The sequence below is a fragment of the Aythya ferina genome (genome assembly GCF_964211825.1).
Source record: "Aythya ferina genome assembly, chromosome: 10".
NCBI classification, from domain to species: domain Eukaryota; kingdom Metazoa; phylum Chordata; class Aves; order Anseriformes; family Anatidae; genus Aythya; species Aythya ferina.
The window spans coordinates 17,528,118-17,552,922 of record NC_140306.1 but is presented as its reverse complement, the minus strand read 5'-3'; the positions used below and the strand labels follow the sequence as shown (position 1 = coordinate 17,552,922).

The 24,805-nt window shown below is 35.6% G+C and overlaps 1 protein-coding gene and 1 long non-coding RNA gene across 2 annotated transcripts in view; both read right to left on the bottom strand.

Moving 5' to 3' along the window:
- Positions 1 to 8,143: 8,143 nt before the first annotated feature.
- LOC311442410 lies at positions 8,144 to 11,659 on the bottom strand. The gene is made up of 3 exons (XR_014696634.1): positions 11,371 to 11,659; positions 10,241 to 10,339; positions 8,144 to 9,429 (listed from the first exon to the last, which is right to left on the bottom strand). It is a non-coding gene; the product is annotated as an uncharacterized lncRNA (long non-coding RNA).
- A 3,989-nt stretch (positions 11,660 to 15,648) lies between these two features.
- Positions 15,649 to 24,805, bottom strand: part of SYN2 (synapsin II) — a 181,954-nt gene continuing 172,797 nt past the window's right edge. Inside the window, exons 11-13 of the mRNA XM_084530558.1 lie at positions 23,221 to 23,281; positions 19,175 to 19,466; positions 15,649 to 16,561 (exon numbers count right to left, since the gene is read on the bottom strand). Coding sequence (XP_084386684.1) covers positions 16,426 to 16,561; positions 19,175 to 19,466; positions 23,221 to 23,281 — 489 coding nt within the window. The 3' untranslated portion in view covers positions 15,649 to 16,425. The remainder of the gene's footprint in view (positions 16,562 to 19,174; positions 19,467 to 23,220; positions 23,282 to 24,805) is intronic.

The following is a 24,805-nucleotide window of genomic DNA, read 5'->3' as shown; positions in this document are numbered from 1 at the left end:
TGAGTCTTTTTTCAATTAGAGTGTTAGTTTTGTTCATCTTTAAAAGCATTTACAACAGAATTAGTCAGACTTCCACTCAACTCAAAAGACATGTTTTTTAAATTAAGCTTCTACCAAAGAACAAATGGATGTAAGCTACAGGAAAAAATATTTCATAGAACTTTCAAAAGTGCAGAAAAGCCCTGTATTTATAAATTCTAGAGGTCTGATGAAACCTTGCTTTCTGTGGCTACCTCATTTTCTTCTCCCTGCTTTACTGTGAAGGACTAATGCCACTGCTTTAATTCTCAGTTCCTTTGAAATAAAATTGGGCTTCTACATTAAACGAAAGCTTTTCCCACAATCTCACCTTCTTTATTCAGTACTTCTAATGCCCGTGTTTCAGTAATTACACTGAAATTGCTGGAAATAGTGACAACATCAATAGAGTATAGGTGAGATATACATGGGTCATCCATAGGGCAGGTGTACCCTGGTAGGGCATGTTGGAGACTTTTTTATGTTTTACTGGCCAGATGCAGTGATTGCTCTGGGGAAGGGGAGGATGCGAGAATGAGCGTGGGCGGTGCACGGGAATTCACTCTGGTTGGCTGAAGGCTCAGCTCGAAGCAGAAATATGCTGACTTTTGTATGTATGTGATAAATGTGTTTTAAGAATAGCAGTGATTTCTTAATCCAGTTTTGCAAGTACAAACAATTACAATGCCTTGTAAAATAGTTGCTTAGATTCCATAGTCCCAATGTAACAAAGATCAAAATGCTTTTCAGCTTCTGATGATCACTTCTACTCCTAACCGTTTGGAGGATGAAGGGAAGGAATATCAGAATTTGTATATTTATATATATATATATTTGTATGCACTTAGGTAAAATATCAGGAACAAATTCTGCTATTTTTAATTTACTCATGAATGGCAGTAAGCATTTGTGACTTTAAATGCAGTTACTGTTTCATATTATAAAATGTATATGAGGTTTCTGGCAACCCAGTGCCCATTGAAGCACAGCAGAAAAACGTTTTACTTCAGGACAAGGTGAAACAATTTTTGCTTAATACTTTCTATGTCAGTGAACAATTTGCTGGTTTATACTGTTCTGTTTAAGACATGGGAGATGAAAGTAGATGTATCCAGTTATCTGTTATGAAAGGGGAAGGAAAGCACATTGTGACATTTAAGCTCTAGATACTGTGAAGAACCCAAGTCTGGAGATATGCAGTACTGGGGTATTCTCATTATAAGCCCAGTCCCTTATGAACAGGAGCGTACTGGCATTTGATCAGAAAGTGTGACACTGCTGGCAGGATTTTGGGAGTGGGTGGGTGTCTGGGTGCACCTGTGGGAGGTAATCCCAGGACTGATCTGACATATTTTGTCTGAATTGTCTTGCATGGTAAAGGCAAGTTATTCTGCTAACACATGGCTCAGCATTGGAGCAATTTACCCTTTTAAAGTAAGACTTACAGAGTCTATGTGCAAAGATGCAGAAGGATAAAAATGATAAAAATGTGGGTGTTTAACTGGGATGCTACACTGTTATGAGCTTAATTGCAATTGTATCTTTCCTATAGGTAGTGCAGCCAAGACCTGTGTCAGAGCCCAGGGGTGGGAAAAATAGGACTTATTTCTCTTCTTTTTCTGCTCCCTCCTTTCCCTCCCATCTCCCTATTGTCAACTGGGGGAATTTGGCAATGTGGTTGTGTGTGCATGCACTTGGGTTGAGGCCAGAGGAACAACCCCAAAAGCCTCCTTCCTGCAGCTGTTATAAACAAGAAAGTGAAATTTAGTGCCTGCATATACTCAGCCAAAGAACTTGACAGGAAAATCTTAATTGTAGGGATGGATTTTTTTTTTTTTTTTTTTTTTTTTTTGTTTGGTTTGGTTTGGTTTGGTTTGGTGTTATTTTTAGAGTGCTATCTAAGGTTTTCTTTTACAGCACGCTTTACTTTTCATATTATATTATTTAAAATTAATAAAATTTAATTTATTTAAAAATATAAAATAGATGTATTATTTAAAACCATGCATTTATTTTGAAAACAATCTTGCCATCATGGGTAAAATATAGGACATGATTTGGCTGTATTTCCGTAGGTCATTCAGTTATTTGTAGCCCACTGTCTCTCTGTTAGTTGTATTATTTCCTCTTTTTGCAAGACCTTTTCATATAATTTCTCATTGCCTGAAGGCAGAAGTTTCCAAGCTAATGTAGCCCAAGCTGAGTTAAACAAAAAAGTAGAAATGAGGAAATAATAAATGTATTTGAATTTTACCATGCTTTCAGTTTTAATGGCATTGGGGCTCTTAATTTCTGTGCAAGTATTTTGGAAGAAAAGCTAATACAAGTTTGTTGATACACCCCGTTTATAACCTGAAATTTCCTGATGGCTATGGGCAGGAGAACTTACCTGATCAAGAAGTGGACAACTCCACTACTCGATTGGGGGTTACTCCCCTGTTTGCTGTGGAGTACAGGGTTCATGGCATGTGGTTAAGCAGCTCCATATGGTATTGCCCCCTGCTGGAAAGCATGTGAAATACTTTTTTTTTTTTTTTTTTAAATATATTAGTGTTTTTTTTGTAAAATTTTAAAAATCTGTCTTTTAAAATCTGTCTTTTAAAGTCTGTCACTGCAGTTTTCAACACTGAAACTGAACTTAATAAAGAAATTGAATATCAATTTCTCTAAACTTTTTGTGTTATTAAGACAACAGAATCTTTATTTCAAAACCAAAATAGAACTGAAAGCTGCCTTATCCAGATTTGTTTCGATTATCCAGATTGATCTTCCAAATATAATTTATTTGGTCTTTAATTTTTAATGTAATAATAAGAAGTCATTCAATTACATTCTTTCAGATAAGTTCAAATCCAAAACACGGGTGTAAAGGTGTAAGACTCTTCCAGGAACAGTTACAAATAAACTGAGAATAGTTAGCAGCCATCTCACAGAATCAATAAGATTGATCTCGTATGTGTTTGCATCAGGCAGAAATTCTATCAGATGTTTGTTTGACATTGGTGGAACCGGGTGTGGTAGCAGTTGCTGAACTGGTGCAATGCCTTCATTTCTAGTGATTAATGTAAAAGCAAGGAACTTATAACACATGAACATTGTCTTAGCAGCAATTTAGGCAATGGTGTAATGATTGGAATGGTCAATGAGTGACGAACCACTAATTCCACACATAGACAGTATTACTTTCAGGATATTTGTGTATTGCAGAAGGAATAAGATAGCAGAAAACTTAGGTGAATTAATATATCCTACTAATTTTCCTTCTTTTTGCTTTTGTTTTGATAATATTGTAGGTGACCCAGTATCTTAACAGAAGTTTTCTAGTACAGAAATTTTCATTGTGAGATTTTTTTATAATCGTATCAAGGAGACAACAACCAAAGAACAGTTACATCTCTATAGAGAAGGTGGCAATAGACTTGGAAGGTTCATTCTATCCAAATCTGCTTAACAGAAGAGAGAAAATAGGCCTTTTGCATTGAAGTGAGTCTTTGATATATATTTTTAGTACACTGTTACAAAAACTTACGTTGTGAGAGTGAGAGAGAATACAGGTCACTGAGTCACATATGGATTACATGTCCTGTGTGCTTTGTGAAGCAAGACACTGATGTGAACTCTTTTCTCTTGGTAACTGAAAAGCAGGATGTTGGGGTAAGATGCATGAAACTATTAAACATCTATGTACATAAGACTGCAAAAAATTTCCCTGATTAGAAAGTACCTCTTACTGATGTTGGTGGTTCCTTTTGGGAATCTCCTCTTCCTCACCCAGAAGCATGAAAGACTTGCTAAGACTTAAGGCTAATGCTGTTCTGCTCGCTGGAAGGTGGCACACAGGGATCCAGTGTAAGCACACTCACATACCCATCTGGGTGTCTGTCACTGCAGGTGGCATCTAGGGGCATGGAACAGCTCAGCTATTGATTTTCAGTGTTTCGCTCAGAGGGGTCCTAGCCTCTTGATTCCTATCAACCAATGTTTGGTCCCTGTGTCTTATCTTTCACAATGGAACACATGTATTAGTGTTCTGGTATGCTGCTCATTTCATCGCCACTTTTCTTGTAAGGCAGCATAATTGGTCATAACTGGCAGTTACCTGCTTTTCAGGATTTTTTGGTAAAATAACTCTGAGAAGGTGACTGGTGCTTTGGGCAGAAAGGAGGCTTCTAATTTTTGAATCAACATGTTTTCCTCCTCCTGAGCTTTGAAATTTTTACTGGTATCTTCACCAGTAAAATATTTCTTCCATTAAGAATATACCCTGTGAAATGCTGATACACACAAAACAAAAAACAAAACAAAACACCACCCATGCTTCCATCTGTTTAAAATGGAAATGTCCTTGTGCTAGGCAGCAATTTTGCAACTTTATGGCCTTCTCTGGCTTCAGTCCTTCTGATAGTACACACCTGACTTGCTTATCAACCAAGGCTAAAAATAAACGTAGTTGGCCTGTAAATGTCGACTCTTTTTGTTGTGGGTTTTGTGAACAGAGGATGCTTACTGTAGCAGCAGACTGGGTGCCAATATTTCACATAGAAAACCAGTCTTCTCAAAGCTCAGTCTGTTCCAAGAAATGACCAACTCCTACAAAAACGACATAAATTAATTTAATTATTGTAAAACAACTTTCAGCACTGTTGCAGCAAGATCAACTAAATAAGCAGAAAATCCCTTAGCCTTCCTTGTGTGTCAGGAACTAAGTAATTGGGGGGGTTGATCAGTCACACTGTTAAATTACTTTCAATGCTGATTCAAAAGGGCATGTTGCTGAAAACCACAGTTGGCATTGAGATGCTTTTCTAGATTAGATGATGGATTGTATTTTAGAACTGTATTGTGCAAACTGTACACAAAAGTTAGTCTTGACTTCATCATTATTTCATCGCCTATTTCAGACTTATTAAACTTGATGCAGAGGAAATGGCAGACTTCAAAAAATGTTTTTTAAACTTCCTTTCAAACTTCATGAATATAACCTAGAAAATGCATAGTCTTATATCAGGAGAAAAAACAGACTTTCTGGAACACTGTATAATATTTGACAATGATTGATTGATTTAAATACATGTTCTTTTTCTTGACTGTGTCTATTTTATCCCCACATGTTTGTAATTGTTAGGGATCTTTTCAGGCTCCTTTTCTAAGAATAAGGCTAACTGGAGATGTAGCTTTTAGATTTTTCCAGTTCTTTGAGACCACTTTTTAGGCGCAGTAGAGCCTAAAGGAAGTGTTGGGTCTGTCATTGTCTGATGATGAAATTTAGTTAGTTTAGGTCTCATGATATCTTGTTTAAACATCTTGTTAAAGTATGCAGAGATTGTAATTGCTTCCTGCCAGTGGTCAAGGAAGTGATTTGAATATTAGAGAGCAGGGACAGAATAGAAAGTAAGGTGTGGTGGTCTGAGCTTGTCAGAGGGTGCTGCAGTTGTATGAGCAGAGCAGAAGTGTAGATAAAAGGCTATATACAAGCGTAAACTGCCTGCAATTGGATGTTAACTCTAGTCCTCAGTGATAGCATTAGAAGTACTCAAAATAATCAGCAGTATTCTCCAGGAACAGCTATAGAGTTGCCTGGTTCTAACTGAGACTGACTGATTCAGTGCAGACTAAAATCAAATATCCAGGTAAATTTACTCAGCATTCACAAGTCTTGCTGGCAATTTTTGACTTTGTTGGCTTGCACAGTTATAATTCTGTTTTCAGAAGAAACTCCTGCCAAATTAACTTTAACTTGGGCTGCCTTAATTTCATGCAAACTCATTGCTTACAGGGAAGAAAAGAGCACAAGAAACATCCTGCTGAGTCAAACCAACAGCTATATAGTTCACTATTCAATCTCTGACTGTTGGCAGTATGAAGGATAATAAGAAAATGCTATACTATATGGTTAATTGCATTTTGATGATCATGGTACTTTGATATAATACCCAAAATATAGAGCAATGGTTAATGAGAATTTCTTGAGATGTTCTATTTTTTCCTTTGAATTTCTATAGAAAGGACAAAATTATGGATTGAGGGCTAAAATCATAGAAGAAAGGACTAATTAATCACCAGAATTACCAGGAATGTTTGCTCACACAATTAACTTTTAATTCCAAATTAGAATTTCCTGTGCTATGAGTTGTACAAACTTGCAGAAATGATCTGGTAACTTACTATGGGAGAGCTGCAGAGCTGTTGAAACAAACCTTTTCCTTCTACTACTGCAAAGAAAGGATATATGCTAGAAAGGTATTAGTGAATTCTGTATGGGTTTTATACTATTCTGAATAAAGGCTGTCAAGTTAGTCCACTGAGAAATCTAACATCCTCCTGTTGCCTGTTTCATGGCATTTTAAGAGAAAGTATTAACGAAGGCTCACCATCTTCCAACCGGAAAGAAAATGGAAACACATTCTTCTGAGATGCTGAGTCATTCTGACACGCTGAGCCAAAAGCTGATGCAATTCTTCTTTTATCACCGGAAGATCTCTTTGGTAATCACAGACACACCTCTGATTTCAATAGCTTTAGTAAAGGACTGTTGATTCCTCAGACCTAACCCAGTGTGTACAAATCACATTTCTGTTTTCTAGTCTCAATCTCTAAGAATAATGTAAAACTTGAGAGCCTTTAAAGGACAAAATTCTAAGGAAATTTCAGTCTTTTACCATGGAATTGCAAGGTGACTTACACAAGGAGATCCAGAAAGAAAGTACTTTTAAAATGCAGAATATTATTAACATGTTTTTATGTGTATGTGTATCTCATTCTCAATACTAGTCAAAAGTCTTCGTTGTGTGCCATTTGACACAGAATCTGTTTTTAATTGTAGCAGAAATTATATGAGCTTTAACTGAGTGTAAATGCAAACCCTATAAAATAAATTCTTCATAAATAAAATTGTCTTCAGTGTTTTGAATCACTTCTACAATGCCATACATAACTTTGAATAGTATCTTTCCACTATTATTACCAAGCAATTTCTCTTTGTGACTAATTTAAAGTTAAAACAAGGACTACCAGTTCTGTTTCATTTTTTCTGTGATCAGTTTGATTAAGGAGAGACAATACTATCCTAGGGATGTTAAGCTTTACCTGGTAACAATTGCAATAAATTTTTTTACTAACTTCTGCAACAACAGAGTAAGCCCAGTGTTCCCAAAACATTAAGCTGCCGATAGCATTAACTGAAGTATTACAGGCATTTTCAAGACAGATGAGAGAAACGGGAGATCAATGTATAGCTTATTTTGCTGTTATATCTCCACTTTAAGAAATAATTGATATTCCTTCTTCCACACCCTTCTGCCATAATTATGTAAAGAATCTGGATTATGCTTCCTACTTGATTTAACTGTTTTATAATAAGTCACAAGCATACCTTGCCTACTTGATGATATTCCTTTAAGGTTGTGCCAGTCTTTCCATTATTAAATCATGTTTAGTGTTATATACTGGTTGCTTAAAAAAATTCATTTCAAGCTTGGACTTGCTATGTATTCTCAGCTAACCATATGTGTGAGGGAGAACAAAAAGCATCAGTATCATTTAACAACTTCACACATTATTTTTCAGTTTAATGGAAAATTTGACTTTAAAAAAAGTGAAAAAAATATAACACAGGCTTCAGTTTGGTAGTGGGGAGAATAGGCGTAAAAATAAAGAATAACTGCATTTTGTCTATGTGGCCTCTGTGATGCCCTGTGTATTTTCCCCCCTACCCCACATCACAAATCTGATCCATTTGTAGAAAATTTGCTTTTGGTTTGAACATGAAGCTGGCAACTTCCAAAAAGGAAGACTTGTGTGCAGACAGTAGAAAGGATTGTAAGTTTTAGGTATAGTTCATATATATAGATAGGTCCAGCAGTCTTAGTTACTCCATTCTGCTACTATTCTGTCTTGTTAGTGTTCCTGAAGTTCTGAATTAGATGAGAACTGAAAATACTGGTGGGTCTTTTTTTAAACTTTTTAGTTACATATATTTATATATATTCCATATCCACTAGAAACGCAGACTTTCCAAATCAATATTACTGACCAATCAGTCCAGATAAATTCTTAGTAAGGAAAATTATCTGCTTTGTTCAACAAGGTAGATATTTTTAATAACCTAATTAGAGTTTCAGGGGATGAAATATGATCTCTTATGGAACACTGCATAAAGAGAGTTCCTAGCACTTGAACCTCTTCAAAGTTTCACGTGTGACATCCTGAAAGCCAAAAAGAAATGCTGATTTGAAACACAAACCTCAAGGAAATACACTGTAATATCTGAAAGAGTGACTGTAAGGATGGTAAAGTCTCCTCTTTCTGGCTTTATCCTGAAGAACAAGGGCCCTAGTAGCGTTATGCAGCATATCTATTTCCCAGTATGCTTCTGCTGACTCTGGTAACATATGTATTTACATCTTTCAGTCTAAAAAGTGATCCGGTCTGTAGTCTTTCTTGAACATAACCATACTTTATTCTCCATTTTTCAGAACAGATAAATGAATTCAGTCTTTTCATTCATTCTGATTTTACTATCTGCTATTAGCAAAGAGAACTCACACCACTTAAGATAAGCCTCCAAATTTTTGTTTGTTTGTTTTTAACCTATTTTAGGCTTTTGCTGTAGTCAGAGAGATGTAAGCTATTAAATTCCTCCTAATGCCTCTTTGGAAGGTTCATTTATGATATCTGTAAGTCTGATGTTGTGAACACCCCCTCACACCCAAGCTCTCAATTATAAATGCATCCTGTGCTAACATCTAATACTATGTGGAATTGCCAAGTGGTCTCATATCCAAATACTTACTAGGCTGGGGACTGCTTAATCTCCGAGATCAGTGAGACTTATTCTGATGTGGCTATAGGCTCTAGACAGTTAAATTTGCAGAAATCCACTGAAGGCAGTTTGCTTTTCAGAAGTCGCTGAGGGCGTAATTTGGCTTTTTGCAGTTTGAGGGTGGGCTGTTTAACGTGAACAAGTTCCAGCTTGTTCAATTATAATTTAACAATGTATTTTCCCCATACTTTGTGTGTTCCTCCCAAGAGATGCTTGCATCTCCTTGATGCATGAAAGGATACCTGTATTTAATGTACATATTAAATAAGTCTGTAAAGTAAATTCTCACATAATTTTACATTTAAAAGTACTATTTGAGGTGTGTATGTGTGTATATATATAATTGTTAGATGCATGTATAGAAATAAAACAGTCTTTGCTCTTCCCTTTTGTACCTCCTCAAGACATGTAATCTACAAAGCAGGAGAATTGCATGATAAAATGTGCCAGTGTGGAATGCATAATTATTCCAGAGGAGGGTAAGTCAGTTCAGAACTTGTACTAACATTCTTAAGGGCAGCAGGAGTCTTCTTGCCATGAAATTACATCAGCTCTGTATGGCTCAGAGTCAATGCACATGCTTTCCCTTTCTAGTAAAAAGAGAAAAAAAAAAAAAAAAAAAAAAAAAAAGGTGTGAAAAATGCTAATGTCTTTAAAAATGTACTGTAGAACAAAGCTGAGTAAATGAATATATATTATAGAGTGGTAATCACCTCTCAGTGAACTAGAATTTAAGGGTAGAAGAGATTGATACATTGTAATTTTAAAACAATCATTTCAGTTTTCAATAGATTAAGTCATGACTTGCAAACAGAAAAAAAACATCTAAATAAGAAAAAGAATGCTTCCTTGATCCCAGTTCAGAGACATTCCCATAACAGGTGGGGCAGAGGCCTTTAAATTACAGGCCTCTTCCATATACCCAAATTTGTTACAATTCCATCAAGCAATGAGAAAAGACTTCTTTACAGTAAATAGCAGTGGATGTGGCTAGCAACACCCATTTTCAAGATCGCTAAAAGATAAATAGTTGGTTGGGATTCTGTAGTAAGTGTCTGAGGTGGACTCTGTTCTATATGGAAACACTACCAGTTTCCTAGGAGTCTTAAGATGAATCATACAGCACACATGGCTAATTAATATATTTAAATTGTCACCAAGACAAACAGCCAACTAATACAGTTCAGCACTGATTTACAGTCTGATTTACTGTCATTTCTATGTAGCAATTAGGTCTGGTTCAGCTGGTGGATGGAGGCAACTAATCTCCTTTTCCCCATGAGGAGACTGGAGGAAAGAAGAATTTCCTACTTTTTAAGCTATAATGTCTCACACTTACAAATGTTTGGTGGATCTACCATGCAGGACAGATCTTACATGGAGAGTAAACTGATACGGCACCTTGGCAGTAGAATTAATCTGTGGCCTGGTTCTATTGGCAGTCTCTTAAGTAGCACGCCGCATTTCACACGAAGCCAGTGGAATATGTAGTCCCAAGCTCTGCATGACAGAAAAAACGCGTGGGGATAAACATGCCTAGAGATATATTCATTCTCAGAACACTATTATTATTGCAAAGAAAGAAAAATGTGCAAAACAGCAAAGATAATAGGAGTTTGGCTTGAACTAGCCAGAACTATGAAGGACTCAGTGATAGCAAATGTAGTCGGGATAGTAATCTACTCGTTAAAGGGCCTATCTGTAAGATTTGCATAATCATCAATTTGAGACTCGTACACGGTATCCCCAGTTAGAGCACACTTATCAAGTGAGGTGTTAGTGTATGGCATTCTGCAAATACTTAGTGAAAGGATGCATTCCCTTTTTGCTAAAGCTCCTCATAACTTTAAGGGGAGCAGCACATTATGTGAAGATGCGAGATGCTCCTGTTTTATTACAGTGGGTAGGAATGAGATAAATATATAATTGCATTGATATCTCCTTCTGATTAACTGAGAAGCATTTGCCCAATAGCTCCAGTTCCCACAAACAAAGCGTCAGGAGAGTTAGGTGGCAGAATTATGTGAAGTACCTGATGGGTGAGGGAAAAATAGCATTAGATTTCCTTAGGAGTAGAACTACTGAAAGTCTGACTCCACAGACCATGTTTATTCTTTTGGTGATCATCTTCACTGTTATGAATTACAGGAAAATCAAAAACACACTTTAGGTTTTGCTACAGCCTCAGAAGGGAACATGGCATACTAATGAAGTACAGCTCTCATTAATTTTAGTTTCATGTGTCTAACGTACTGTCTAATGTTTCTTCATAACTTCAGTAATCCTGTAACTAATGGAAGAGATTTATCTGTATAATTTTAAGACCCTGTACTAGATTATCTCTGGAAAAAATGCTCGTTACTCAAATATTTGTAACAGACTTTTGATAAGTAGCTCCCAAATTAGAAAATGGCTAGCTGCTTGCCTGTATGCACTACTGGTTTTGTTTGTTTGTTTTTTCTTGTCTCCCATCTGGATAGAAAAAAGTTCTTTTGTACTGCCTGTCCACATACTTTTAAAATCTACATTACCTTTTATCAGAGCTTCTCTCTTAGTTAAGAAAGTAAATGAAGAACAGTCAGCTTTCCATCTTCTATTACTTTCTCCATCTATCTTCACAGTGTTAGGAAGCATAGAGCAGCAGCAAAAGATGAAAACAATTCAAAGATTTGCCCTTAAAAATTCAGATACTCTACAGAGCTTATAAATCCTTATAGTAAATTTGGCTGATTGCAATTGTGAGAAGAACAGGCATATGTGAATGAAATAGGAATGGTTAGGAGGAAGAGTAAATGCTAACAAATACCACATGTGAGGAGTTAAGCTTCCAATTAATCCCTTCTCAGTCTTGTCGATTGATCTTGCATTTTACTTATTTTCTGTTACCATCACTTGTACAAAGCACAGATTTAGCCATAAAGCCAGGTATCTTCTCCCAGTACAGTGCATATCTTGTACAGGAAAACTTATCTGTCATGTAACATAAAGTACATTATTTTTTAAATACCACATCCACCCTTGGATGTTTTGAGTATTGCCACTACTAACATAAGTCAAAACTCCAGTCCTAGTGAAAACAAAAACAAAAACAAAAAAAAAAAAAAAAAAAAAGGAGAGAGAAAAAAAGAGAGAGAGTTTTTTTTTTTTAATTGGATTGTTTTCTAACTCTTAGTAACACAATCTGTGGGAAAAAACAAACAAACAAACAAACAAAAAACAAACAATGAAACAAACAAACAAACGTGTCTTTTTTACTCCTGGCCTATCTTAAAGTTTAACAGGGGGAAAGTCTTTCTGTTGTTCTTCTTGTCTCGTTTTAAGTTTAAAGAGCTCACTTGATGCATTAGACATTATTTTATTTTTTTATGTTTTTCTTAATTTTATTTGCATTTGTTCTTAAATTAATTTTTGAGGTGCAAGAATGTAACTACAGATGTCCCAATCAATGCTTCACAAACATTAATATAAACTAATATCTTGAGGTGCAACATGCTTCCTTAGAAAATGAGGAGGAACTAGAGGAAATGAGGAAAACGTGATTTTGCAAATTTGGTTGCTTATTTGCAGAACTCACCGTGCATTTGGAAAACTAATTTTAGCTACCTATTTTGAAACATCTCACACAGGATTTTAAAATCATCTAGGAAGAAAAAAAAAAAAAAAAAGTTTGTTTAGAAATACATGTCTAATAAAAAGCATTTCCATATTGGAGACGTATTCTCACTCTGAACTTAATTTCATTTGTGCTGGCATTCGTGACAATTTAGATAATCTTTCTTAAACTCCTCTGAGTCATTCACTTCTAGTTATTTTTGGTATGGAAAGATAAACTCTATTAGTGATCAAATTTTTCAAATGATTACAGCACTGGCTTGCTAGACGGCTTTGTTTAGTCAGGGGAGAAGAAAGGCAGAGCTCAGTTAAGGTGGCTCTTACTCCACACCTGAATGATTACACAGCGTGAGATAGCTGAGTAGCCAGATTTAAGGGGAATCTCTGTCCCAAACACAGGCAAATAGTGCCATTTTAAATCAAACTATATATCCTGCCTGGCCTCCAAGTGCCATTTTAGAATAGCCCAGGTGTCCCACAGATCCTGTATCATATCTGTATCATATCCAGCCCCTACGTGGCTATCTCAGTTACTAAATAGGCGTCATGACTGGCAGTCTGAAAAGGCATTAGGTAGCTCTGTTGGATATATTCAGCATCTTACCCAACCTCACTGGAAGCTGTTGTTGATGGACAACTTGCTGGGATATTTATTTATAGTATTCAGCAAAATACTGGCAACAACCATGTCAACGCATAGACAATATACAATGACTTTTTCAGTTTTGTAAATAGCAGTTTCATTGTATGTGATCTGTTCATTGAGACAACATTGGCTCAGCGAAGTGACTTTGTTCTTGCAGAGGAGGAAGTATACAGAGAACATGCAATATTTACAAAGTACAGTAGTACTATTTGACTATTTTTATTGGAGAGTTAGTGGTGGTTTCAAACCTAGTTTAGTCTCTTCATCCATAATTACAATCTCCTGAAATATGCTTCAATGCTTTGAATTGGCTGCAGACCTAATGGTCAAAAAATGACTCCATCTCAATCTTAAGACTAAGCTTGATAAATATCTCTATAGAATTCATATTATATCGATTTGTAAGTGAAAGATGAATAAAAGGATGGAGTACTGTGCATAGTGACCTATAGCATCATAATCTGTATCTCCATAGAAAATGTGCATATGAAGTACAGACCTCAGGTACCTAGGCTAATGTTCAGAAAGCTGAACCACAGACACTCCGATTATTTCTGTGTAACCACTTATGCAAACCTAGATAGCATTGTATTGGATGACTGGGTATTTAGAGCTTGCACATGAATTTAAAGTACAATTTATTTAATGAAGTCAGACAAAACGGACAATAAATATTTGAATAGACTTTTCATAAAAGTTCTTTTTCTGATGGGTATTTTGGAGATGTTCTATAGATTGCTTAAAAATGTCTTAACCATGAAACAGTGCATAAGAAACACAAGCATGCATCAGCTTGAATGTGACACGCTTTAGCACGCTTGGAGGTATAAAGAAGTTTTGGCATTGTGGAGAGGCAATGTGTTATGTACATTGTGTGGGAGGATACACCATGCAGATTTGATTGCATCATCTTGCTCTCTTTTTTCTTTTCTTTTATTTTCTTTTCTTTCTTTTTTTTGTTCCAGATGGTAAAACAAAGACTGTAGTGAAACCCGTTTTCTCCCAGGAAGAGGTGGGAGGGAATTTTATATGAGCAAGAAACTTTGCCTCAAGTCGAAATCTGGGGCCTGGACTAATGAACTACCCGTAATTCATATTGTACTAAATACTGCTGAAACTAGGCATGTACTAATCATGAACCATGCCAAACTATGCATAATTACTATGCCTTCTCTGTAGCAGTAATTAATTTGCGTTAGCAACTTTGATTAATCTTTCTAATCTAAAAGTAAAGTGCTTCTCAGACATGAAAGGCTATATAACTACTCAGGGTTGTTATTGCAGCCCAGTGAAGGGTGTTTCAATGCAGTGGGGGGCAGGAAGGGGACAAAACTAAAAACAAATCCATTTGCTTGTATGAATTTATCAATTAATAGAAACTGCTAATAGGTCTGGTGTACTCTTCTGCCACAGAATTCATGGTCTAAACTATAGACTTGTGTACACGGTGCATTTTTTCCAGGGGAAAAAAAAAAAAAAAAAAAAAAAAAAAAAAAAAAAAAAAAAAAGAGAGAGAGAGAGAGAGAGAGAAAGAATTGTCTTTAATTTTGTAAGGGGGCTTCTCTGAGGGCCGTTCCACAAATTTGGGGGTTATGTGCCAAACACAGAGACTGAGATTCCATCCTACAGAGAGCAGTGCTATGTATTTATAGTCTGTAATGTTGTGCTGCAGTCTTGACCCTAGATTCATTTTAGTCTTAACCTGGAGGAAAGCATTATTCTGGGCAACTGCAATATTGAGTCAGTCCTCACTATCAATCCAAAAAGCATATCAGTTGTGTTGCCTGTGATTTAGACATGCCTGCTTTTCAGGAAATATATATGCTAAGATCATCAACTTAGACCATGTTGACAGAGAGTTATCAGATACTAATGTATGAATTTAATTCTGACATCACTGGAGGTGAAATTTTCCATGCTTCATTGCCAACCTCTTGGCCTAAGCCAGACTCTTCATCCAAAGGAATCCAAAACTGCTGAAAGGACGTATGCCTTCAAAGGGTTATTGTGATTTACCTATACTTCATAAACTAACACTTGTTAGTACAGAAAGTACAATGTCTGAGACAAATAGATGACTTTCTACAAACCCACTACAAATTCCATAGGGTTTAAATGTAAACTTGTGCTGCTCACTTTCTCCCTTGAATATGCTAATATAGCACTTACTTTCTCTTGTTTCTCCTGCTAGCACTCTTTCCTAGCAAGGAATACTGCTGCATATAATTCATGATAGGCAGAATGGCATGGTTTTCATTTGAAAAGGGATAGTCTAGAGATTACTAATCAACTTCACTTTCATTTAGATAATAAAAAATATATGCTGCTATTACCCCAAAGTCTGAGATCAATTCTGTTTTCACAAGTTATTTATAAAATACATGACTTATTAGAAAATATAAACGTGTTTCCTAAAAGGTATATTTTTGACGCCTATCTAAAAGGGAATTATTTCTGATAGTCTATTGTCTCCAGTTGTGTCTTATGTCCAATATTTTATAATCACAAAGGTACCCTTTTGATATCAGTTAAAATAAACAATACATACTGGTGTTGAAACAAGCTTTGTCAAAGACATTTTTTTTAAATCAGGCTGGGACTTTACATTTATTAGAAGGTGTTCACAAAAATAAGGGTAACATCATGCATATTCTTTGCAACTAAAACCAGTTATGGTTACAATTTGGAAATAAATTTAAATAGACACAGAGATACAGTAGTACATATACACTCTACTTAGGACATTAATTTGTGTACTGATAACTGTCAGCAATACATCAGAAGTCTACAATCAGCTGATGGAAAGATTGTATAAGGAAGAAGAAACTGCTTCACCTTCTCACACTATTTATGCAGCTTGACAAGAACGTCAGTGTGAATTGCCTCCTAAATTTGAGAGGCAAGAACAAACCAAGACTATACTCCTGCAGTACAAAACATTTACGCACAAAATACACATGCATTGCAATGCATTGGAAATGGGTAAAGCAAGAAGAAACCCATAACTCAATGCTTTATTAACACAGTTCTACAAAGGAGTCTCAAATAGGATTATATAGTTCAGTCACAGTAAGGCCACAATATTACAATGGATAAGGACCACAGAATTTGGCATTCTGTGTTAGTGATAGAACTCTTCTTTCTTTACCTCTATACATGTTCCTGAATGGAATCTCAACAAAGTCCTTCTGGTTTTGTGTAAGTTTAACATATTGCTTAATACAACAGTTAGCACAGGAGATAAGGATACTGTCACAGGGAAAACAAAACCTATGTAACATTCACGGAGTTTTTAGACTATATGCTATGTGCATTTAGATGAAGCAGGCTAATCAGAAAAAAGACTAGCAAAAGATTTCCTCAAGTTTCGAATGGTTTCAGCTTTTGCTTCGTCTTCATTCACAGATGATCGGAAGAAGGACGATTCTGTGAAACTGAAGGCATTTGTCAAAGACTGCGACTTGCTGCAAGACAAAAATATAACAAGTTTTGTATGGTCATATTGTCTATCAACTTCCATCCACAAATAATGCATATAAATTATGAGAAAAGGAAAAATGTCCATGAGATGTAGACAGTTTCCATGTGAACAAAATGGATATTCAACACAACTAATAAAGTTAGATGTAGCATACAGAGCTGCTGCAATACAGCATGTTCTTTCTGTAGTTTGATTTGCAAAGTAGGATAATCTTTTTGTTAGAAGATACACTGCCTTTTTACAGATCTGAAACAGGTCTAGTAAATTGGATGAAAGAAATCAGAACTTAAGGAAAAACTGGGCCTGTCTTAATCCAAATCACTACCCAACACAGGATGATGAATAATTGTGTTCCTGAAGTCTGCAAAAAAATATATGCATACAGAAAAATCAGGTATATCAACAAGACTTTGAAGAATGAATCCTAAAGTTGTAATGTACTCCACTGCTGTGTTAGATATATTTCATCCTCAGTGGAAATATAATGACACTATTCCTATTTCAAAAAATTCCCCAAATTGGGTATCATTTTGCTTGCCTGTAAGCATTTAGTCTAGTAATCCTATTCTGTTTTTAGTGCTATTATGTAATCATGGTTTAAGTCTCTGTAAGCATGAATAAAGTAATGTACAAGAAGGGAAATGTCTGAAGTTTAAAACTAACTCAGGTAAAATAACATTTAAAAGGTAGGCTTGAATTTAAATAGAAAACATTAATGAGTTATAATCTTTTTATGAAGACATCCATGCATTAGTAAAACTAGTTAACTGATTTCATTTTTATCTCAGTACAATAATAGGATTTCAGTTTTGGCTACAGTAAAACTGAAACACTTTCCTTATTCAGGTTGTTTTATACTATCCATGGCTTGCAACTTCTCTGCCTCTGAACTAATAATGTACAGCAAACAGTGCTACAGGCGTTTTAGGTTTTTCATAAATTATAGTTGTGTTAATGAGAATAGACTGATAAATGTTTGTTTGTACTCACTGAAAGAGGGAGGGTGGGAAGCAGCACTTGACTTGATTAGTAACACAATAAGTAGCCTAATTAAATATTTATTCACAGATTAATAACATGTACATACAGGTTAGGCAACAGCATGTGGGTGAATACAAAGCATGCACATGCAAATAGAGTTAATCCTACAGGCAGGAGATTTGAGTCTTGGTGTGGACCTAAAACTGCTTCTTGAAAGTTAGAAAAACTCCTCTTAATATGGCTAGCAGTTTAAAATCTGTAATTTCTTTTTGTTTGTTTGTTTGTTTGTTTTTGCTTTTGTTTTAGAGACTATTCCACTCAAGGAAGAGAAAAATTAATCTCCATTTGAAGAATTGACTTAAGGAAAGGGAGAAAGATGGGAAAGTATATACAGTACAGTTTTTCCATACCTGTTTTTCACCATTTTTCTTAAATGTCAGAAATGCACACATTAAGTTTTAAAGTAGTTTAGAGTCTTCCATCTTGCTTAAGAAAATTGACTTCCCTATTTTGTAGGTATACTTAAGTAGTGGATGAATTAATCCAAGTTTAATGATTATAAAACTAAAGAAATACATTGTCCTAGGAAAGCAAGGAAAATCTTTCCTTCATTAGCAACTATACTTGACCTTTTTTGACTATTGTTTATCTTTGCATCTTGTCACCTAACAAGTCTGTTCCCCTGACTTGTACTCAGGCAAGGACTCGGAATTGGTTCACACTAGCATTAGCAAATGAGCGGATGAAAAAGGGGGATCTGCGTTACTGGATAAAATGACAACTACATGCAAGTATTTTTACTTGTCAAAATAAGTAGAATGCATCTTCAACTTCATTGGAAGTAGTGTGTATCAGGATCACTATGCTGAAAACCAGCAAATCATTGCTAACACCTTCTCCGGGTTTTCTGCTTACTGGGTTAAAGCTGCGAGGGGATATGTAGCTACACATCCTTCTCACATTCTGTGCTGCTGCATGCAGCTGCCCAGATAGAGCACTGCCGGTGCGCTGTGCCCAGCAGAACCTTCCAGCAGTGAGGTAACGGCAGGCAGCTGTCTGTGCGAGTCCTGCCTCTCCTTCGGAGAGGGCCTGCCTGAGTTACTTGTGCCGTACAGTCAGTGGCAATGTATAACCATGACCAGAGTGTGACTGTAAGAAGCACGGCTTGGCAGCGTGTTCATTTGCATTGTTTCTGAGATAGGCCTTTTGAAACTGGAATCTGTTCCTTGAGTGACTGCGAGGTTAAAAGTTGAAACAGATAAGACTTCCTCTTTTCTGTGCAAGCTTACAGCACACCCAGATCATGAGTCAGTGACATAAAAAGAAAAAAAAAAAAAAAAAAGAGTAAGATGAAGAGTTTTTACATCAGACCTAGCTGGGGCAGAAATTGCACAACAAATATATGAAATTTTGTGTAGCACAGGACATAACTACTGCTATTCTCTTCCTAATGGTAAACAGATAATAAGCTTTCTGAAACTTTTTAATATCATTCTAGACTTGGGAACAAATGTATATCCTTTCATGAATGTTAGACCATCTCCCAAGTTACAACTGCAACAATAAATCTAAGCGTATCATGAGGAGACAAGAAAATTGATAAAGCAAATCTTACTTAAGTTGGGGATGAGACTGAGGCTTCTGTTGTGGTGCAGGCTGTGGCTGTGGTGCAGGCTGTGGCTGTGGCGCGGGCTGTGGCTGTGGCGCAGGCTGTGGCTCTGCTTCCTTTGCTAATCGGGTGCTGGAGGGACCTTGAGCCTGGGCACGCGGTTGCTGGGTTGTAGGTCCAGGCGGACGCTGTGGCTGAGAAGCTGAGGGCTTTGCTGCCTGCCCAGGGGGGTACATGCGCTGTGGCTGCAATGGCTCCTGGCTTTGTGATTGCATTCCTTGGGGTTGCACTGGGCCCCCTAGGTTCAGTACAAGAAAAACTTCATAATGTTATAGTATCAAAGAGCTCTTACTAGATTCATATCCAACACTTTAAAATAATCCTCGAATGTGATTAATTTTACTTTTGAGGCAAAATTCTACTGATGTGGACTGCAGCTTAATGTAGTCAATACTACTAATCACAGTTGGTACATTAGTAACTTGCTTGGAGCCATCTGATTCATCCATAAAAATGCTAAACCCCAAATTTATCCCAGCAGTAACTCCACTGACTTCAAATTAGATTAGTGGAGTTACACCTGGTATAATTTTGGCCCAGCTAAAGGAGAGGCTGTGAGAGAATTGAATATATCAAAAATATCTAATTCAGCAATACAGCTACTATTTTCTGTGTAGTTATTACAATTTTGCTCCCCCAAAGTTTAGAAGTTATTTTTGTAATATTCCTCTTAGATTAATTCTTATAGCAACAAAACAACTTTATATTGAAAATTTTCTGGCTAATTTAAAGTCTTTTGATAACTAATCTAACATCTTGGTGAAATACATCAAGAACATTACAAGAAACAAAAGAAAATCATTATTAACTCTTTACCAAGGAGATCTTCCCACTGTGAAGGAATGACAGTGAAAAAAATATGGTAGCAAGTGTGTAACTAACATGTGTAGTAGAGACTTGATTGTGAAATCCATGGCTGAAAGATGCTACATCATCACCGAGGTTTTTTTTTTTCTTTCCTCTTTCTGACTGAAATAGTGCTGCATCAGATATCAGTGGCCATGCTGCTCTTATCTCACATCAGATGTCCGAATGTGGTTTCCTTGGATGATATTTGTTAAAACAATCTTTATTCTTCCATGTGACAAAGCACACAGGACATCTGAGTTAAGCAGATGAAGGGACAGGATGAAATTCTGAGAGATTTGTTTGTATAATGCTTCAGTAAGGAAGTGAGCTTTGCTGAACAGTAAATATTATACAAGACAACTGATCTAGATGTTCTGAATATTTGGGAATTTTTAGTCTTACACAGATATTCAGTGCTAGTAAAAGACTTGCGTGGGTCTCTAAAAGAAAATGTTCATATCTGGAAATACAGTTGCAATATATATATTTTTTAATTGTTATTATAGATACTTTTCCACTTACTATAGGAGATTCCAGCGTATGTGTCTGAGAACAGCACGTACTAATTCTTCAAGAAGTTTTAATACAGTTGTAGCAGTGTGTTGTGGTGCAGAAAGATAAATAGCACGTACTGTATGTTAAGGAATGTGCCTTCATCGTTTATTAATTTTAACCACTTTTGTAGGAAATATTTGAAGGTGATAACATGGTCTTGCAACATCTTAATAAGGATCATTTGCTTATTAGTCTCCCTTCACTCAATACTGAAAAACAGAAAGGCTTCTTTTCCCCCACTTGTATATACAGGCTTGAATGCCAGAAACTTTACACTGAAGACAGATATAACTTTCTTTTATTGCACATTAAGCTGTACAAGATATTTCACATAAAAGATATACTGCTGTCACACTTCCAGCATTTGCTCACTTTCTTGCAGCTGGGTTGTACAAAAGGCAACAATCATGAAAGAAACTTTTACCAAAAATAACTCAACAAAACTGAACATTAAGCCTACACTGTAAAACATCTGTTCCCTGTTACCCACAATATTGCACCTAAGCATGCTTACATGCAGAGAGACATTTTGGCTTGCTTCTTGTCTGTGGTATGTAGCAATAATGTGTGCCCTTGTAAATCCTTTACAGTCAACAAGCTGAAATCCTGTCTGAAACACCCATCTTTTCTTTGCACACACAGCTCACAAATGTCGTGTGAAAAGCACTTGTGAATACTTGTACTACTACATGCAAAAAATACCAACTGCTTTAAATAAAATCAATCATCAGATTCATTTCTTCACCCCAGGGCAGTATTGTTTATTCACTTTTATGGTATCTGGAGGTAAGGATTTGTGAACCTGATTCTAAGTGGTACTTCCTTAATACAGAACAAAATATCCAATGCCATCATTGGAATGATTACTGACCCAGACAAATGCTGATCACTAAAGCAAAATATTCATGTAAGTTACTGATAGGTAGTAAACAGTAGCACTTACCACAAACATTTAAATAGCTAATAATGCATACCTTAATTCTCATCTTACCAGCCAGCATGTACAAAGAAAAGAAATGCTAAGAACGATGATTCTCACTGATAATTTTTTTTCCAATGTTTGTAGGGAAAACAGAAGTAGAACATAAAGCTGTTTTCCCTTTAAACAAAACTGTTTGCACTAAACTAATGGCCACTACTCATCTTTGTACATATTCTAAATTCAAATTATAGTTTTGTGGCTCACTCGCGACTAAGTTTTATGGTATGCTAGCATTGTGTAGCTTGTGACTGTAGGCTAGATTTCTCACAACAGATTAACTGCCCACCTGTACATTTCTTGTAATATTACACTATAAACTGCTTATGCAAAAATCATAAATAATCTTCCTATAGAAAATACAGCAGTTGTCAGGCATCTCAAGTCTTTTTGCACATTTGATTTTAAGCAATTGTTATAAACCCTATTTAAGTGGATAATGCTGGGACTGAATTTTCTTTATAGCTATCTTGATATTTCTAGGTTTAAAATCATAGACCTGAGTTAGTAAAGAAAACCACCAACATTGCATTCCAATCAAAGGGCAAGATCTCTAGATGGTTAAAGGTACCTTGGTCTACCATCTCTCAACATCTCAGTATTTGGAAAAAAAATGAGCTCTTACAGGAAGTTTAACAGTCCTTGAGGTACTTCTCACCAAATAACCTGGGCTTTAACTCTTAGGTGAGTATAAGATTTTGAAAGTATTTGCATTACTGTTTTATTTAAAAATCTCCATAGATACTACTAATTCGGAATGACAACAAAAGGAACTACTTCATTGAAATAAGATACATTAAATACTCACACTTTCACTGAGATATTGCACATAGGTGGCCCATTTACATAGCTTTATAGCTAATAATTTAATGCAGAAATACTAAAAATATGAATACCAGTATGTAAAATAGAAGATATTTTAAATATTCCTTGGGAAGAACTGTATCGTACTTATCGAGTCTCTGAAATATTAGACTTCCACTTGGTTATAAGTAAAACTTAAATGTTAACAAACTTTATAAAATTATAAATAGAAAGCCTCACCAGCAAATTCTAATCTAGACTTTAAAAAATATATCTGGATCACCTATCTAATACTCATGCACGCACACACACAAAAAAATAAAGGCGATGAGTATACTGTGCACACACTCACAGAGTAAGCAAAAGTATTTATATTTGAACCTCGGTGGTATTTTACTGAACGATATATAATACTCAAAAAATACTGTCTAACCATCCATACAGTTGCACTGGGCTCTAAAGAGGCACATTCTTTGTACACTGTTGACAACAGCCCTGAAATCACAAATTTTACAGAGAAAAGTAGGTAAGCATTACACGCACAGACATGAACAAGTAAACAACCAGACGGTATAGTTGACACTGCATAGAAAAAACACAGTCCAGGTCAGCATTGAACAATGTAAAATTGAACAAAACTGGTATGTTTGCTTTTAAGATTGTGTTTTTGTTTCCTTTTTTTTTTTTTTTTTTTTTTAATAATTTTTATTTTAACCCTTGCTTTTAGTCTCAATTATCTAAGTAGCCTGGACTTGTTTTGGTCCTACTGCAACGCCATTACAGTCGAGAATGTACTGTAAACAACCTTGAGGTGGTGGTCGCTGAGGTGGGATTTTGTTTGGTTCTGGCTCCTTTAGTGATCCACTCTGGAAAATATATTTGAAAACAGAAGAGAAAAAAATTAGAGTAGCTTAGTTCCAATTTTCCACTAATTTGTCCTTATTTTCATTAGAAATCTCTTTAATGTTTGGGGGCTGAACATCTAATTTTAATTTATTCCAGATAACATTTTCTAATTTAGTTGCTGCCTACCATGACATATGAATCTTGGACTAATTCAAAGCTGAGTTCTGAAAAAAAATAAAAATGTTTTCCCTTTGCAGCATGTGATCATGATGTAAGGAGTGCCTTCTCAAATCTTACTGCTATTTGTGTATGGTCTTTCTCCTTCAGTTCCTAGCACCTTGAAACACTTTTTTGTATCTCATCACTTCTGCTTTTTTTTTTAGGATAGACTGAATAGAAAGGGGACTTCAACAGATATGTTTGTGTAATTCAAGAAATAATGTATTTTTAATTACATTTTTTTGTTTCTGGAAGTGGTAGCACAGCAGTGCTAGTTTCACTTTGATTCTCCGGCTGTAAATGGGAAGAAAGATGGACTACTCTGGGTTAGCTGTTTCACTAAGCAAAATTAAAGAAGGAAGCAAAAACCACAGACAAATAATGAAAATAATTAAAATTACTTCATGCTACTCCATCTGACATGTTATTAGAAACACATGTAATACTTAACTTTTCAAAACAGAAGATTTATTTGGCAGTATCATTTTCAAATGTATACTTGTCCAGAGGAAAAGATGGGCCTGAACCAAAACCTTGGAGCAGAACACCCTCTGGGAACATTAGGATTTGAATCCAAGCTTTGTCTTGGGCCCATCTCTAATATTTTTTAAAAAATGAAACATGTTAAATCATTGGATGTAATAGCTTAGATTTTTTTTTTTTTTTTTTTTTTTTTTTTAAGGATTCAGAGATTAAATTGCCATCTGTTGAGGGAAAAACCCAGAATGTATTAAATAATAAATGTAAAATTAATTAAGCATGTTTTTTTTTTTTTTTTTTAAACTTACTGGTTTTTTTTTGATTTTTCTAATAGATTTGTATTTGATCTCAGAACCATAGAAATAAATCTTACTCATAGTGATGCAAATTTCAGCACAGCAATCTAGAAATTATACTTTCTAAATGTTACAAGACAACAACACTCTATTGTATGCAGCTGTTCCAAATTGCTTCGTCTGTTTAGATACATAAATAAAAGGAAATAGGACACGTCCAAAACTCTAATTATTCAGAGTTACCAACCTTTACAAGGCCAAATGAAGGGTAAAAATCATATGTATAAAATGAATGAGGCGAAATCTGATTCTCATATTAACTGATCCAGTTACATAGCTCTTGGTAACCATCAATGTAAGGATGAGGATATGTAAAAAGAGAATTTCATAAGGAAAGACACTGCCAGCAGATAATCTGAAATGTTTTAGTGTGGGGTAAAGTCTTCTTTGTTTTGTTTGTCTCCTTTCTCTAAATTTCTGAACCATATATAAAAGTTCACTTTTTATCCAATGCATTTTTCATGACACCTTATGTATTTGTGATACCTG